The sequence below is a fragment of the Acartia tonsa genome, chromosome 1, assembly GCF_053477335.1.
Source record: "Acartia tonsa isolate MP-2025a chromosome 1, ASM5347733v1, whole genome shotgun sequence".
NCBI lineage: Eukaryota > Metazoa > Arthropoda > Copepoda > Calanoida > Acartiidae > Acartia > Acartia tonsa.
The window spans coordinates 2,013,906-2,031,616 of NC_137260.1; the positions used below are offsets into that span (position 1 = coordinate 2,013,906).

Sequence of the window (17,711 nt, forward strand, 5' to 3'; positions counted from 1 at the left end):
TAAGACCCGTTCTCAGCCATACTGAAAAATCATACATAGCATCGTCACACAGCAGCTTTCCACGATTATTAAAAAAAGAATCATCAAATTAATACATTTTTTTTAGCAGGGGCCTACGGCTCATTAGGGCGAACAAAACTGGTTTTTATCTTTATCATAATTCGCGGAAAGCTGTCTTTAATACGATGCGATAAATAACTATTCTGAAATTGAAATGGTCATAGCATACCCAAATTTTGACTTTATTTGTCCTCTAAAGAGAAAAAGAGTGCTATTACATTTTAACAGAAATAATATCTTAGCCTTATATATTTACAATTCCTATGACTTCTATGGAACTTGGAAAACCAGGTTAAGTTAGGTTAAGAAACCCTGTAGGGTTAGAGCCCCAAGCAAAATCAGGAATATTTTTTTTCAATATAAAAAAATAGTGGGTGAGTTTGTTGAGATAAATAAGATTATTAAAAGATCTAATTCTAGTTTTGAAAGGTTTTAATTTACATTTTTTTCTCTCTTTTATGGTTTCATGAATTGTAAAAACCAAAAAATAATGTATGTTGGGCTTAAAGAGTAGGGATAATCACACACACACATATACACACACACACGCAAACACACACACACACACACAGGAAAGAGAACATCCCACACCATAGAGGTTTTCTTAGCGGAAGTAAATATGTGTGTCTGTGTTTATGGGTGTGTGTGTGTGTGTGTGTGTGTTTGTGTGTGTGGGTATGTGTGTGTGTGTGGGTGTGTGTGTGTGTGTGTGTGTGTGTGTGTATGTGTGTATGTGAGTATGGGTGTATGTGTGTATGGGTGTGTGTGTGTGTGTGATAGTGGGGAAACGGGATAAAATGTGAGATAAACCAAAAAAAAGGCAGAATATCCCAATAGAGGGATTTTATGGGGGGGGGGGCCGGGAGGGGGAATGTATAATAAACGTGGATATTATGACATTTGAAAAAAATGTTGTTAATTTAGATAACATGGAAATCATTTATTGGTCAGTTCTTTTATCCGGTAGGAGAGGAGGGGACGGGGTTAACTGGATGGATGGAGGTTTCGTCATTTTATCCCGATTTGAGTTTTACTTTATTAGATAACATGAAAACCTGGTGTAACATCCAAGTAATAATATATCCATTTTGAGGGGGGGGGGAAGGGTGTTATGGGAAGTGGGAACTATCAGGTGGAGGCTATCTTCAGAAAATACAGAGAATCATCTCGAGGTTCTAGAAATTGTAATATTACAATAGATTTTTGATTGGTTTATCCTAACTTATAGTGTTAATAAAATGCCCAGTAATTGTTTTAGAAACCATATGTATAATATAGAATATCTATAGACTGAAATAGTGAGCTGTAGTCTCTCTACAGTTGTGGTGACAAATGTTCTGGTGGTCCCCGCTACAGCATCATGATGATGTATCCGCCTGGAAGCCATGTACCCGGCCCGCCCCAGGTGAAGAATTAAAAAAAAAATATGTGATTCTTTAAAAAGTGAAAAAATAGTGTAATGCATGAAAAAATTTAAAATTTTTGGTTGGGTTTAAATTTAGACCTTATTATGAAATTTATAGCTATTTGGAGAAATGCTGTATGTGTACTTGTTTTGATTTTAAATAGTTAAAAAAAGACAAGTTTATGACTAATTCTAATATAAAGATACTTTTCTATAGTACTATATGATTTGAAAGTTATTTTAATATAACTGATAAGGCGCTTTTACAATCAATTAATGTAAATTTGACCGTAGTACAGTGTTTGGTATAATTAGTGTTGTGTTTAAATTTTGAATATATTTAAGTCAGTCTAGAGACTCTGTATTGGAAAGGTTATTGAGATACAGAAAAATAAAAATCATCATCCTAAAACTTCTACCTATATATGAAAAGAGCATAAAAGCTCCTCCGAAATGGAGAACTCAATAGGTTCAGTAGTTAACGAAATGGTTAGCAATAGACAAAAAAATCTTACTACTTTATATAATATAATAAAATTTTACTGAATGGTTTTTAATAGCCAGCCCCCTCATTCCCAATTGTGCTTATAACAGCTAAAATAATGGATTTAGACCTTACCAAATAATCAAAATATTGAATATTTTTTAACCCAATGTCCTAGCACTGTAGCCCTTAAAAAATATACAATATATATTTGCTGAAGATAACATAAAAAGCAAATGTTACACAAATTATTGATAAATACATTATAAAAGTAACTAGACGCTTTGTCCCTCTCGGGGAGGCCAGTGGAGGTATGAAAATAGCCTAAAACATTCTAATTTCAAAAACTTAGATAATGTAGAAATGTCTTTTTAGGTTAAAGATATCGCAAATTGCTGGGCCAAATAAATTTTACGCTATAACAAGATCTTGTGGTGGTTTTAAGCCATTTCTTCTGATGCCCACTGAGTCCTAGGTCTGACCTTAACACACAAAAAAATTTTAACATATGGATAACAAGTAATTGACGATCTTATTAATTCTAAATTAAAGCCATTTTTGTATAGTTAATTATCTAATTGTGAGAAGTTAACCTTTTTTTATTATTGACTTTTATTACAAAAGTATGATATCATTAGCCATGCCAATTTTTTTAATAAAAAACTTTTTGATCATATTTTTATGTCTAATATAAAAGGAAAGAAATATATTATAACTTTACCTATATGACATAAATGAAATGTATTTTATATTATTGTAATATTTTAAACTAATTTTAACCATTTGAAAATTGGAAGCAAATTTGACTCCTTGTTGCTTACAAAACTTTGTTAAAATCTTTTAATTTTTAATTTCAATATCAACGGAAAGCTGTTTATTATACGATGCGATAAATAACTATTTGCATATTTAGCATTGAAAAGTATAAATCTATCCTAAAAAATATTTGAATACAGAATGTTTAATACCTAACTATTATAAGAATCATTATGTTGGATTCCAAATCAATAAGACAATTCTAACACGCCTAAATTAACGCTAAACCGACTTACCAACCCAAAATATATAAAAGCTTCACCTTAATTAATACAACATATTACATCAAACAAATGTAATTTGTAATATATGTATAGAGAAGAAAATTTGACATTTATACCTACTACTGTAAATACATTACTAATGTAGATAGAGTGTTTCTATAAACATACATATAATGTAATACATCTTCCTAATTTATAAAGTAGTAAGCTTTTTTTTTTGTCTGTAGTGGAGGATCTCGCTAACCGCTGAATCTCATGGTTCTCATTTACAGTGAAGCAACTTATGGGTCTCAGGATGTTTTTAGTTTAATACAAAGTAGTACAGAAACTCTCAAACAATGAAAATTGAAAAGGCTTGAATAAATAAGAAGTTTGTTCTTGTTTGTGTAGTATAGCTCTATGCCGCCGCATTTTTTTTTGTATGAAGCTCAATTCCTCGGAAACTGCTGGTTTGAATAGGTTGTACTTTTAATATCTTGGGGTGGTTTCAGGCTATTTTCCTGACCCCTTTCGCCCTTCCCTAAGAGGCTTGGGACAAAGCAACCTCTTCATAATACAGTGTGTAATTGTAAAAAATATTTTGAAATTCAAGGCCCATTTAAATCTTGTAAGGCTATTTAATATTTTATTTTTATTACAGTTTTAATTACACACCTCTAATGTAGGTTTTATAACTATTCTCATGCAATAAAGTCCTGCTATACTTTTAATTTCTTCCTGTGTTATGTATATTCTAATCTAAAATAAAAAAAAAATAAAAATTCTACTTAAAAAAGTAATAAGAAATCCGAATTTAAGTTTAAATATTCGGCTTGGAATAAAAATAAAACAAGGATGGCTAACCACAAAAAACACAGCAGCCGAAAATCCATAATCACTGATGGTCAGACAGAAGGACAGACAAAGTAGCGTCGCTAATAAAAATAACAAAATACAAGGAAGGGTGTCATGAGGAAGATTTTTATGTCCTAGGATAAACGCAGGAGTTCCAAACGTCGTAGTGGACAAACGTCGGAGTGGATACTTAACCTAATCTAACCCAATTAAAACAATTAATTAGGTGTGTTTTAAATGCCTAAGGGGGCTCATTTGTATATTCATATCTTAACCTAACCTAATCTGCATTTGTCCTGGAACCGATTTTTATCTAAACTCATTTATCATATTAAACACTATTTTATAGTCAAAAATACACAAAGTGATAGGCTTTACAGTAAGGCTTCCAAACCGATTAATACCCTCTGGATTAAAACCGGTTCTTAGTCACGCTGTAAGATCTTGCATAGCATCGTATTACAGAATTTTTTCTACGAATAATACAATAAGAAATCATGAATGTAAAATTTATTAATAAATCCAAAAATATTTATATTTTTCTAGAAGAAGATCAATTTTAGTACATGAAATCAATCTTCCCCCAAATAATTAATAAATATTTTGTAAGAGAAAAAGCCAGCAGTCTCCGAATAATTATGTTCAGGTTTTAGTACATAAAATTAATCCTTTCCCCAACTAATTAATCAATACTTTGTAGAAGAAAAAGCCAGCATTGTCAGAATTGTAATGAACAGGTTTTAGTACATAAAATTTATCTTCAATAAATGATTTTTAAATATTTATATAGGAGAAAAAGCCAGCAGTCCCAGAATGGTTATGTTCAGGTTTTAGTACATAAAATTAATCCTTCCCCCAACTAATTAATCAATATTTTGTAGGAGAAAAAGCCAGCAGTATCAGAATGGTTAAGGTCGGGTTTCAACACAATATCCAGCTGGTTTAGAGAGGTAATTCATAGATTTTCAATTATTTAAAATCAAAGTTTTTATATTATTATGGTTGGTCTGTCGTGTCCATCAGTCCATTCGGTACACAGACAAACCTCCTACTGCGATAGACGTCCTAATGCGACAAACGTCCTAAACCTCATAATGCGATAAACATCCTAATGCGAAAAACCTCCTAAAAAGACAAACGTCCTAATGCGACATTTCTTTAGTAAAACGTCCTAAAAGTTTTCAAAAATTATGAAATAAAAAAAATCTGCCAAATTTAAGGACAAATCCTCTTGTAAAAATATTTAAAAAAAATATAAATCAAAATGGCGATAAAACACAGGGAAATATTATTAAAATGATTTTTATTTTTTGAATAACTTTAACCATAGGCTAAATTTTAAAAATCTGTCCGACAGTTTTCCCAAAGTCTAAGTTGGCTATCAAACGGAATGGTTTCAAACCCTATACAACCGTGCATTAAAAAAATATATATATTTCTTCTTATTTTAGAACATTTTGAAATCAAATTTGGAAGATTTAATTTAAAAAAAAAAAATAGGAGATTTTACCTAAGAGATGTCGCATTAGGCCGTTTGTCGTTTAGGACGTTTGTTGCATTAGGATGTCTGTCGCAGTAGGACGTTTGTCGGTGTACCGTCCATTCATCGTAAGACACAATGATAGAAGCGTTGCAACTCTATAATCATTACCAAAAGGTATATGTATGTAAAGTAGGAAGGTTTTTTTCTTGGAAGTTTTATAAATGTCTTGAGGTGTTTTCCTAACGTAACCAGAATCCCCTAGAGGCTAATAATTTATAATATTTAAGAAAATGTTGATACAGTTTTTTTATTTATGACAATTTTAGTTCTTGTTTCTTTGTAAATTGAATAGTTACTTTTTCTAGGTGGAGTTAGGTGTTGCTTGGGGCATAGCTGGTCTTTCCCTCATAGCTTTTATATTCACATCAATATGGTACATTGATCCTGCCCTCCTCACCATGGTCATGCAGTTCCAACCAGCTACCTGCACTACTATCTACAGGTATAAATATAGTTCCAACCAGCTACCTGCACTACTATCTACAGGTATAAATATAGTTCCAACCAGCTACCTGCACTACTATCTACAGGTATAAATATAGTTCCAACCAGCTACCTGCACTACTATCTACAGGTATAAATATAGTTCCAACCAGCTACCTGTACTACTATCTACAGGTATAAATATAGTTCCAACCATTACCTGCACTACTATCTACAGGTATAAATATAGTTCCAACCAGCTACCTGCACTACTATCTACAGGTATAAATATAGTTCCAACCAGCTACCTGCACTACTATCAACAAGTATAAATATAGTTCCAACCAGCTACCTGCACTACTATCTACAGGTATAGATATAGTTCCAACCAGCTACCTGCACTACTATCTACAGGTATAAATATAGTTCCAACCAGCTACCTGCACTAATATCTACAGGTATAAATATAGTTCCAACCAGCTACCTGCACTACTATCTACAGGTATAAATATAGTTCCAACCAGCTACCTGCACTACTATCTACAGGTATAAATATAGTTCCAACCAGATACCTGTACAACTATCTACAGGTATGAATATAGTTCCAACCAGCTACCTGCACTACTATCTACAAGTATAAATATAGTTCCAACCAGCTACCTGCACTACTATCTACAAGTATAAATATAGTTCCAACCAGCTACCTGTACTACTATCTACAGGTATAAATATAGTTCCAACCAGCTACCTGCACTACTATCTACAGGTATAAATATAGTTCCAACCAGCTACCTGCACTACTATCTACAGGTATAAATATAGTTCCAACCAGCTATCTGTACTACTATCTACAGGTATAAATATAGTTCCAACCAGCTACCTGCACTACTATCTACAGGTATAAATATAGTTCCAACCAGCTACCTGTACTACTATCTACAGGTATAAATAAAGTTCCAACCAGCTACCTGAACTACTATCTACAGGTATGAATATAGTTCCAACCAGCTACCTGCACTACTATCTACAGGTAACTTTGAGGATTAAACAGGGTCATACCAAAGATATTAAACTACACGTGACATTTAATTAAACAATGCTTTGTCTCATAAACAGACAAACGCATCTTTCAACAATGTAATTTAAAAATGTAAAAGATTCATAAAAGTAGTATAATTTGTATAATAGTTTAAGTAACATACAACCAACCCTTTGATTTCACGACCTTGGTTGCACATGTTTACGGGCCGAGGCATTTCTATCATTGTTCTTTGCTGACCATAGCACTCGTAGATAATATTTTCATTTACGCTAATACAGCGGGTTTTTAATTTTCAAAAGAATAGTTCTGTGTTACATGGTATTTTTTGATCGACAGCTTTACGCATAAATAAAAAAAAAAAAAATAAGATTAAAACCAGTCTTAAGCCCCGACCTAACAAAACTAGTATTGTAATATTTTTATGGTAATACGATGCTTTATACGGTTTTTTTTTGTATGGCTGAGAACCGGTTATAATACATTGGATATTAATCGATTTCGAAGACATACTGCTATATCCTATCCTATTATATAAAGTAGTAAGCTTTTTTGTCTGTAGTGAAATATCTCGCTAAGCGCTAAATCCGACATGGTTTTTATTTACAGTAAAGATTCTAATAGGTCCTAAGATGGTTTTAGGCTATTTTATATTTATAAATAAGTCTGGGTATGTTTTTTAGCTATTTTTCCATTCAAATATTAAGCCCCTAGATGCTAGGGACGCAACCGCTAGTATTCTATACTGTGTAACATTATGTCTACATTTGTTATTGTTAGTTATTTGTTGGTTAGTTTTGGCAGCAGATGTAATAACATTATCATTAGGATAATAGACACGACCTAAATAAATTACCTACAAGAAAAAAAGCTTAATTTGTGTTTTTTTCTTTTCTTTTTGGCTTTGCTAAATACGTTTTTGTTCATTTATAAAACTAATAAAACAATACATGGAAGAACAAGCTATAAAAGTTAGGTTAAAAAACAATTAAAGGTAGAAATATGGAATAAACCCATCCATACAGGGTTGGAGGGGGGGGGGGGGGGGTTGTAAGTTGACCCTCCACTCTTTAGATATGAATTTTTTTTCTCTTGGGAGGGTGATGGTACCCTCCCCCAAAATATTTATTAACCTGCCATGAGCCTGTACGAATCTTTTCAGTAAAGGAGATCCATATCGGTTCAGAGGTTAGGGAGATCCTTCACTACACTAACACATCACAGATAGAAAGACATTCTCTTACTTTCCTTTTAAGGATAAGATTGAGATGTTTTTAGTTGAAATTATGCTCTCTACAAATGTATTAATACCAAATATTGGCATAATCCTCAATCCTATTTAATTTCTTTCATGTATTCAGGGCTAGGAAAATGAATAATAATACAAAAATGTCCTGTGAAATTTATGTGTCAAGTTCTAACTTATACATATTTGGGATAAAAAGGTTGAAAAGTTTAGGTCAAAATTATATTCTTCCAGGTCCCATATCTCTGATCCTTGCAGGGATCTAAAGGATAAGACAATGGCCGATAAATTGATGTATATTCCTAAGTATGATACAAAATTATCCCTTTTGTAGATTCGTGGTTGAAACGTTTGGACACTCAACCATCAATCAATCAATCAACTAAAATTCAATACCAGTCTCCAATTGCGCCAACGAAGAAGGAAACATTGTTTTAAAACTTTGGGGACTAGTGTAATAAACAGCCTTATTTTCCTTTCCTCCCTGTAAAGAAATATATTTGTATAAATTTTGGCGCTCACAAGTTTTACATTCCATTAATTCAAATATTTATTTCATCCAGCCAAAATTTTTATGTTTGTCGCAAACTACAAAATTTTATTTTGATTGTTAGCAGAAATTTTGGTGCTATTCTCATTGGATCACTAAACTTTCAATTGAGTATTTAATAGAATAAAAAAATAAGTGTGGTAGTTATTTAAGCATAAACCCGTTACGGTAAAATATTGCTGGTAACGAATATTTCCAAAAATCTATGAATTTTAAAGGCTGCTAGCTGCCAAACGGCTGAATGTACAGATCATGCCCGCACACTGTTTTAAGCGGTATAAGAAGGCCTGCAAAATGTCTGGAATACCCATGAATCAATAATGCATAATTATCTCACAGTGCAGATAAATGCACGAAAAAGACCTATTTTACGCGTTTTTTCTTCAGTGAAGCTTTCCCTGTGCATCATTGGATCTTGGCTATTCCAGATTATTTGTAGGCCTTCTTATACCGCTTAAAATGGTGTGCGGGTATGATCTGTACGTTCAGCCGTTTGGCAGCTAGCAACCTTTAAAAATCATAGATTTTTGGAAATATTCGTTAACAGCAATAGTTTACCGTGAACTGCAGTAGATCCTTTATTTTAAAACACAGAAGGGGTAAGATTGTTTATCATCATCGTATACGTACATAAATTATTTATAAATATTATGCTATTTATTGAAATGTTTAACTGGTTTGTATGGCCAAATACAAAGTTAGTTGAAGTTTCTCCATAAGAATGAAGAATTAATTATTACATCATTTATAAAGTCTTTTCTTTCCAACAACTTCTGTGAGCAGAATCACAATGATATATTTTACCTTGGAAAGATTCGAAGCAGCTCATAAAATGACGTCATACAATACAAATGACCGATGATAGGTCAGTATACATTTTATCATAGGTTGATATATATAATATATATATATGTATATGAATATACTGGCCTATCTTTTGTCATTTGTAATATACGACGTCAATTTTTATTAGGCACTATAAGATGCTTCAAAAGATTCTCTTAATTTACAATGAGCTTTGCTACATATATAAGGGTACGTGAAAAATGGCATAAAACTACATTTTAATACTTACACTAAAATTATCAGATTAGCTTCTTTTAATAATACAGTATCTGTAAGTATTTTTCCATGGTTATTTCACTTTGGAGCGTAATAGTACCCTCCCCCCGAAACCATCCATTGACCTATAAGATGCTTCACTGTTAAGGAGATCTATATCGTTCCAGTGGTCAGTGATACACATACAGACATACATCCTGTTACTTTCATGTAATAACCCATAAATATGATGCAAAATAGCCATATGCCATTTATAGCTAGAATATGTATATAATATAATAAGCTATAAAAGCTAAACAACGTGCTTATAGATATCTTTTTATGGGCCACGTCATTCTTGTTAGGAGCGCAGCTGCAATATATAGCCTAGGTATGTCAGAATAGTTATTTCTCGCATCGTATTATAAACAGCTTTCCGCCTTAGGCACCTCTGGGCTAAATGAACTGGTTTTAATCTTATAATTGTACATTTTTATATTCGTAGAAAGCTGGATATAATACGATGCTAGACATACATGTAGTTTTTTCGTATGGATGAGAACCGGTTCCTATCCACCGGATTCGAATAAATACGAGAATACTGAATTAAGATATTTCTGTTTTCAATACCAAGTCTTGCTTCTATAGTAAATGCTGAATGATTATAATAAAAAAACAATTTTGAACTTGGAATCTACTCACCTCTCCTGAGCACTACAGCTCGAGACCTAGATCTTTTTAATGAAAGCTCTGTATTTGATGAGGAAAGGAGTTGGCAGAAAAATAGCCTAAAACTATTCCAAGAGTTAAATTTCTAGTACACTTTGATTTATTTTCCTTTGCCCCTAGAGGCCTCTTGTGGCACTTTTGATAAATTTATGAGTATTATTTTCTACTAGCTCGACCTTTCCTTGACGTATCCTCACATGAAAGGAGAACCATATCGGCTCAGGGTTTAGCGAGATCTAACACTTCACACAGGCAGACACACATATATCCCATATAAGTTTAACTATCTGTTGCGCCCCTAGAAGCTAGCGGCTCTGTTTTAAGGGCTTTTTAAGAGGAGGGGGCAAAAAATTGCCTAACAAAACCCGGGGTCTTATATGAAACTTTCCTAAAAAGAAGAACTAAATAGGTTCAGTAATTACTAAAGTCTTAAGCTTTAGATAAAAATAAACCTTTCCACTTTATATGATACTAGCGGCTTCGCCCTTCTATTTTAATTTTAGTTTTAAAAAGAAATTATTTTTTTTTTTTTTGGGGGGGGGGGTGGATTTTTCATTTTTTGGGTGGGTTGGGAGTGTCCGTCCCCCCAAGAAAATAGTTATAAACTTTCCCGGGACCTGTTAGAAGCTATCCTGTAAAGGAGAACCCAATCGGTTCAGTGGTTAGCGAGATCCTTCGCTACAAACAAACAGACAGACAGACAGACAGACAGACATCGTTCTACTTTGTATTATAGATTTATGGTTAAATGTTGTTACGCGGCTCATGACCATAATTATCCTTGTATCATATCGTAAATGCAAAATTTCCTTGGCCAAAATTTGCAATATTGTTCATATAAGATAAGAAAAAATGGCTGTGCAAAAGCAATCATTTTAGCATAGAAACACACAATTATGTTTAAACAGATAAATAAGTTAAATATAACTTTGATATTAAGTTATTAACTCTGAAAACCATTTTAGTTATGCAAATAGATTCTTTTTTACAAAAACAAGGGAAAAAAAGCGAAGCACTGAAACGGTAGGACAAAAGGACATTAACAATTGTATAGTGTCAGAACTGATTAATTAAAATATAAAAGAGTCGAACAAAATTGTAAGTAAATTTGTTGAAAAACTGCTTGGTTTAAGACATACTTACATATTTAGGACTTGATTATAGAGTTGCTTTGCTTATAATATTGTAATTTGTTGTCCCAGAAATCAGTATAACCAAAATCAGATCAATCGGATAATTAGATCACATAAAAAATTGTTGTTAAAAAATAGGAAAAATCAACATGTTTAAAATGGACGTACGGACATTCTGGTAACGATTATAGAGTTGCTACTCTTTCTAAATCGTACCTAACTACTACAAGAATCACCATGTAAAGTTTGGAATCGATAGGACAATTCTAACCTGTTTAAATCAACTAAAAGAGCTAACTGTCTGTGACGTACGGACGGACCATCCGTATTAAAGAAAAGCTTCTCTTTTAAAAATACAAAGATCTTTCAGGATAAAACAATGTGTAAATTAAAAACCTCTACTTTGGGATCAAGATTATTGGTTTAGAAATTTAGACACTGCTTATTTAAACCAACTAATATCAAGATTCTATAAAAGTCTCCACATTTTAAAAGAAAACAATAATAAAGTATTTTTATGAAACTTTGTTTACCAGTGTAATTAACAGTCCTATGACCACTTCCTGACTGACAAAAACGCTAATTTTAATCAAATTAAATATGGTTTTTTTTGTGACTATAACAGTGGAAATACGTTACAGACAAAAAACTTTTTGCCCTAACTAAAAGTATCTTATCCTCAGACTTAGCAGGGATCTTAGGGATAAGACAATGGTCGATAAATTGATATACATTCCCAATGATGATACTCAAAATTACCGCTTCTGTAGATATAAGTGTTTGTAACGTATGGACACTCAACTTAATGAACCAACAAATCAAATACCAATGAGAGTCCCCAAAGTTATTATGTCAACGAATACGAAAACGTTATCATAGAACTTTGGTGACTAGTATAATAAACAGCGCAATGACTTCTCCCCCCCCCCCTCCAATAGTTTTTTAGCCATTGAATAAGATTATACATTTTTGGGTACCTAAATAATTTCCATTCCATAGTCCCCTCCCTGCCGGCAGACAAACCCTCCTACATGAAACAATTTATCTTGGTCTGCTGTACAATATCCTATATTGACATAAAGGACAAATAAAGATTTGGCATCTCAGAGTGTCCCACTAGAATCCTATACCATACAATGGATATATTATTACTTGGATCTTACACCAGATCTTCATGTTCTCTATAAAAGTGAAACATGCAGCGAGCTAAATAACGTTTTCCCCCTTTCCACTAAATTTACCCCATCTCCTCCCCTTCTACTGAATGAAGGAAATGATCAATTAACAAGTTCCATGTTAGCAAGCTAAATTGAAGACAATTTTCCCCCTGTCATAATATCAACGTATATAGTACATCCATTATTAAAGAATACTTAAACACTATCCATTCATATCTTACTTTGACCCCTTTAATAGCCCCCCCCTCTCCTTGTGTTCTAGTTTTAAATATATAAAATTAGACTGTAAATAACAATGGCACCCAAAGTTTTATAGATACGACATATCACTGGTTGGCTTAAAAACTTTTTACATTTATAAAATTCTAATTGATTGTTTCAAACTAGAAGTGTCTAAAACCTTTGTATTATATGAGAGTAAATTTTCTTTAACGTCATTGGGGATATACATTTATTTATAATTGTCTAATGTCTTTATTCTTATCTTATCTAAGCTCTGATTATCAGCTGTAATAACTATCAATAATAATATCCCTGACCCTAAACCATTTCATTGTGTAATAGTTAATTTAATTTATAAAGAAATTTTCTAATATTTTCGTACTGCGTTATTATAATAAATTTTTTTTGGGTATAAATAAAAAGGTACATTTTAAAAAGGTAAAGGAAATTGTTCGTATTCTTTCATTTATCCACATGTTTTACTTTTAGAACTCATGTTTTCAAGTGTGTTTTGGAATACCTATATATAAACATAAACATATTTATTTGGGCATAAAAATTAAACATAGTCAAAAAAAAAAAAAAATATAAAACACAATTCAAATTACTATAACAATAAACAACCTTATTCCTAATCAGTTCTGCCCGGGAAACCATGAATAGATCATAAAGGATCTGTCTACTTTGCCCAAAATATATTAAACAAAGGTATCCTGGATCCCTTTAAACTTATAGAACCTATGTATAAGTAGCAGGATGTCTGTCTTTACCTTAAGATATCGTCAACCGCTGGACCAATATGGTTCTCATTTACAGCTAAATATTTCATAGGTCCAGAAAAGGTTTGATTATTATTTGGTTGGAGGGTACCTACATCCTCAAAAGAGAAACCGCCCCTAGAAAAATTAGAAAATTAGAAATAAAGTGGAGAGTCGACTTCCCCCACACCCCTTTCCTTTAGAGCCTAAAGATTCCCCTAGGGGCGTATATATATAGGTTGAGAAATGTTCATTAATTATTTTTTTTTGACGGACACACTAACGGTGAGACATAGTAAATCATAGAGTAGCTTCGCTACTAAATTGCTCATGTATGTATATTTGTTCTAAAAACTTGTAAAGAAAAACTAAGGATTATGGACAACATGTTTATAGCCTAAAACAACCATGGATCTTAAGGGATAAGACAATGGACAAAAAAATTAATTCCCATTACAATTAACAAAATTACCTATACTGTAGATTAAAATGTTTGGGTTAAAAAGTTTGGTGGTTACTTACAGTTTTTACAACCTAATCAATTTTAATTATAGTTTTTAAGCCAACGAATAAACGGGTAATATAATAATTTACTATCCAATGTCCCCTCCCTCCCTCCCTGTAAAACAACACATATTATATTTATTATTCATCCTAATAGGTGCAACATTTTTGCATAGGTTTTCTATAGTTTTCTTTTATCGATGTTTGTTATTTTTGAAAATAATATTTCTTTAAGACAGTTTGTTCATCAAGTAGGAGGGGAGAGGGTATAGGGTAAACATGGCAGAGGGGAATTTAGCCATCTAGAAGTTGCACTTTTTTTAGAGTACATGATAATCTGGTGTAAGATACAATTAATATAAAATCGATTTATAATAATAGACTGCAAAAGAAGTATTTTTTGACGCCTAGCCGCGTCTGATAATCACATCACAGCTTTTTTTTATAGTTTAGTATCAAGCTTAGTGAAATGAAGTAGAAGGCCTTAAGTTTTATTTAGTAAATGTGAAAACTGAAAAATAGAGCCACTTGTTTGGTCATTTAAATGCATAAAAATCTAGGAAAATTGGAAATTCAGTTATCAACAACAAAAATTTTAAAGCAGGAAAAAAACACCAAAGATATTCACCCACCGAGTTATGAACAGACGGACTGACAAAGTGAATCGTAGATTAGCTTTGTTACTAATAAATTAGTTATAATGTCTAGAATAGCCGTTCCAGTAAACTATAGTGACAGCAGGGGCGTCCAAGCTTTTTTATTTGGGGGGGGGGGGGGGGGGGGTAATCTTTATTTCATAGAGGCATTTTTTTATTTTTTTTTTTGGGGGGGGGGGGTAAAAATTGAAAATCCACCAAATTCATTTTGGGGGGTAATCACCCCTTTACCTCCCACCCATTGGACGTCTATGAGTGACAGGCAGACAAACATACATCATATTATTTCTTTGTACATTTATGTATAAAAAAGCTATCCATTATGATTTGTGAGTAAACATTAGACATTAGGATACAATATATGAATACAGGGAGAAGACATTGGGCTGTTTATTGCACTAGTCCCCAAAGTTTTATAACGGCACTTTCTTAATTGTTTGTTTGACAACTATTGAATGTGATTGGTTAGTTCGTTTAGTTTATTCTCCGAACGTTTCAACCACTAATTGTAATCTACAGAAGGGCTAATTTTGTTATCATCATTGGAGATGTATATATAAATTCATTGGTCATTGTCTTATCCCTATAGATCCCTGATATGAATAGCTTAGATAAATACAAACAAGGATGATAACTTCTATAGACTGTAAAGCTCACAAATAACCATTATTGACAAGGATGACAACATCCAAAAAAGCAGAGATACATATTAAGCAAAATATAAATGTATAAGTCTAAACTAAAACTTTTAAACATTTATTCTAAAATTGCTTGAATACAGGATACTTTTTAACGACATACTTACATTTCTTAGCACTTGAATATAGAGTTGCTTCGCTTATACATACAGGGTGCGCCACATAAATCCGGACTTTTTTCAAACAGCCATAGCACCAAAACTACTTGACCAATCATGACGTTTGACCACACTATAAAAAGCTTGGGTAATTACCTTTTTGCCCATAAAAATTTTTAGACGATGGAGGACGTGTTCTCCGAGCTGGCAGCGCTTATGTTCAACATGGCAGAATCGAAACGCGCAGATAGTTTACCCTGGATTCTTGACTAGGGCCCACTAAATGTGACCTCAGCCCATCTGTAGGTGAGGTAGAGTTATGCAACTTGCTGGGGATACTGTTAGATACACAAGTAAGACACTAGAAAAGACTAGAGCTCTCTATCTGAAATGGCTTGGCCGTAGTACTCCATCAAAGTGAAACGTGGCAGATTTTGAGATGTCAAAAACGTCAAAAATCGTGAAAATTCGTGAAAATTTCTCGGTTCTCGACTACATGGGCCCATTTGTAACCTTAAAACTCGTTTTAGACTATGTGTTGCGATGATAACCCTAACTTAACCCATTAGTGACAATAGGGTCTTAAACGACGCACAAATTCAAACCTATACTATCACTCTATTTTTTTTGGATGTCCTTTTTAAATGTTTGTAAATAACTGAATAGAGCTTCAAGTTTTGTCCTCTACATTGCTTGAGCTCCCACTTAATTCGATGACCAGATGAAATCATATTTTCATGGCAGAGGTGGAAAAAATAGGAAAAAATTTCCACACCAGGTCTAACTTTTTTCTATTAATGAATTAAAACATACTTATTTATAATTAATTATAGCATTTATTATATATTTTTAGTTTCTGCTAAGTTTTCTTTAATTTTAGTTATTTTACATACTTTTTTTTGATAATTTGTTGTGCGTCGTATTCGACGCATTCGGACTAATCATTTTAGCCATTGCGTCCTTTTTGACCTTATAGGACTAATCATTTTAGAATTTTACTGTATAATCTCCTATAATCTGCTAGTTGCTTCGCCCCTAACCTCGAGGGTGGGTGGGGGATGTCAGGAAAATAGCACAAAACCATCCTAAGGTGTTTATAAAGCTTCCCTTATAAGTAAAACCAATTCAGACCCGCAATTTCTGTAATCTTTGGCTTGAGACAAAAAACCTTACTACTTTTTAGTATGGAATACAATACAAGCAGCGGCTACGCCCCTAGAGGCATCTAGGGGCCCTTAGGTTGCGGGGGGAGTCAAATCCCCTCTTTCAATTACAATTTTTTAAAGAAAAAGTTTTTTTTTAATTTTGGTTTTTTTTTATTTTCTAGGGATGATTTCTCTCGGGGTGGAGGTGGTACCTTCCTTCAAAATAGCTATAAACCTTACCAGGACCTAGTAGAAGCTACCATGTAACGGAGCACCATATAGGTTCAGTGGTTAGCAAGGTCCTTTGGTACACACACAAAGACATACAATAACCTGTTACTTTATTTTAAGGATATAAAAATAGTAGCGCAGATAATCTACAACTAGGGTCTATCTGTACGTCCACCTGTCTATAATTGTATCCAAATAAATAATAGCTACCTTACAACTAGGGAAAGTATGTATGTCTGTCTATATATCAAAATTACAGCCAATTAAAGACTGTAAATATGTTTATACTTCTGTAATTTTTATTGCAGCCTAGCTGTTAAGGAATTCATAAAAATAGCGCAGATACTCTACAATTATGGTCTGTCTGTATATACGTCCGTCTGTAACATACAATTGCATCCAAATAATTAACAACTACTCTATAACTAAGAAATGTATTTGTTAGGGATCTAAAGTAATAAGTCAATGGCCGATAAATTGATGTACTTACTCAGGGCTATTATACCATAAAATCTTTCTGTAGATTACATTTAGTGGTTGAAACATTTGGACACTTAACTTAATAAACTAACCAATCAAAATACAAATACAATTCCCCAAAGTTGGCAAGACAACAAATAAGAAACAGTTACTATAAAACTTTGGGGACTAACAGGGGCTGGGAGGGGGGGCGAGGGTTTGTCATGTATTGGGT

The 17,711-nt window shown here is 32.9% G+C and overlaps 1 protein-coding gene across 1 annotated transcript in view; it reads left to right on the forward strand.

Annotated features, from left to right (window-relative positions):
* The first annotated feature begins 1,357 nt into the window (after positions 1-1,357).
* The window catches only part of LOC145319360 (protein tipE-like), a 28,879-nt gene continuing 12,525 nt past the window's right edge, over positions 1,358-17,711 (forward strand). The window contains exons 1-3 of the mRNA XM_080161500.1: positions 1,358-1,465; positions 4,705-4,773; positions 5,672-5,808. Of these exons, the coding sequence (XP_080017626.1) occupies positions 1,421-1,465; positions 4,705-4,773; positions 5,672-5,808 (251 nt within the window). The 5' untranslated portion in view covers positions 1,358-1,420. The remainder of the gene's footprint in view (positions 1,466-4,704; positions 4,774-5,671; positions 5,809-17,711) is intronic.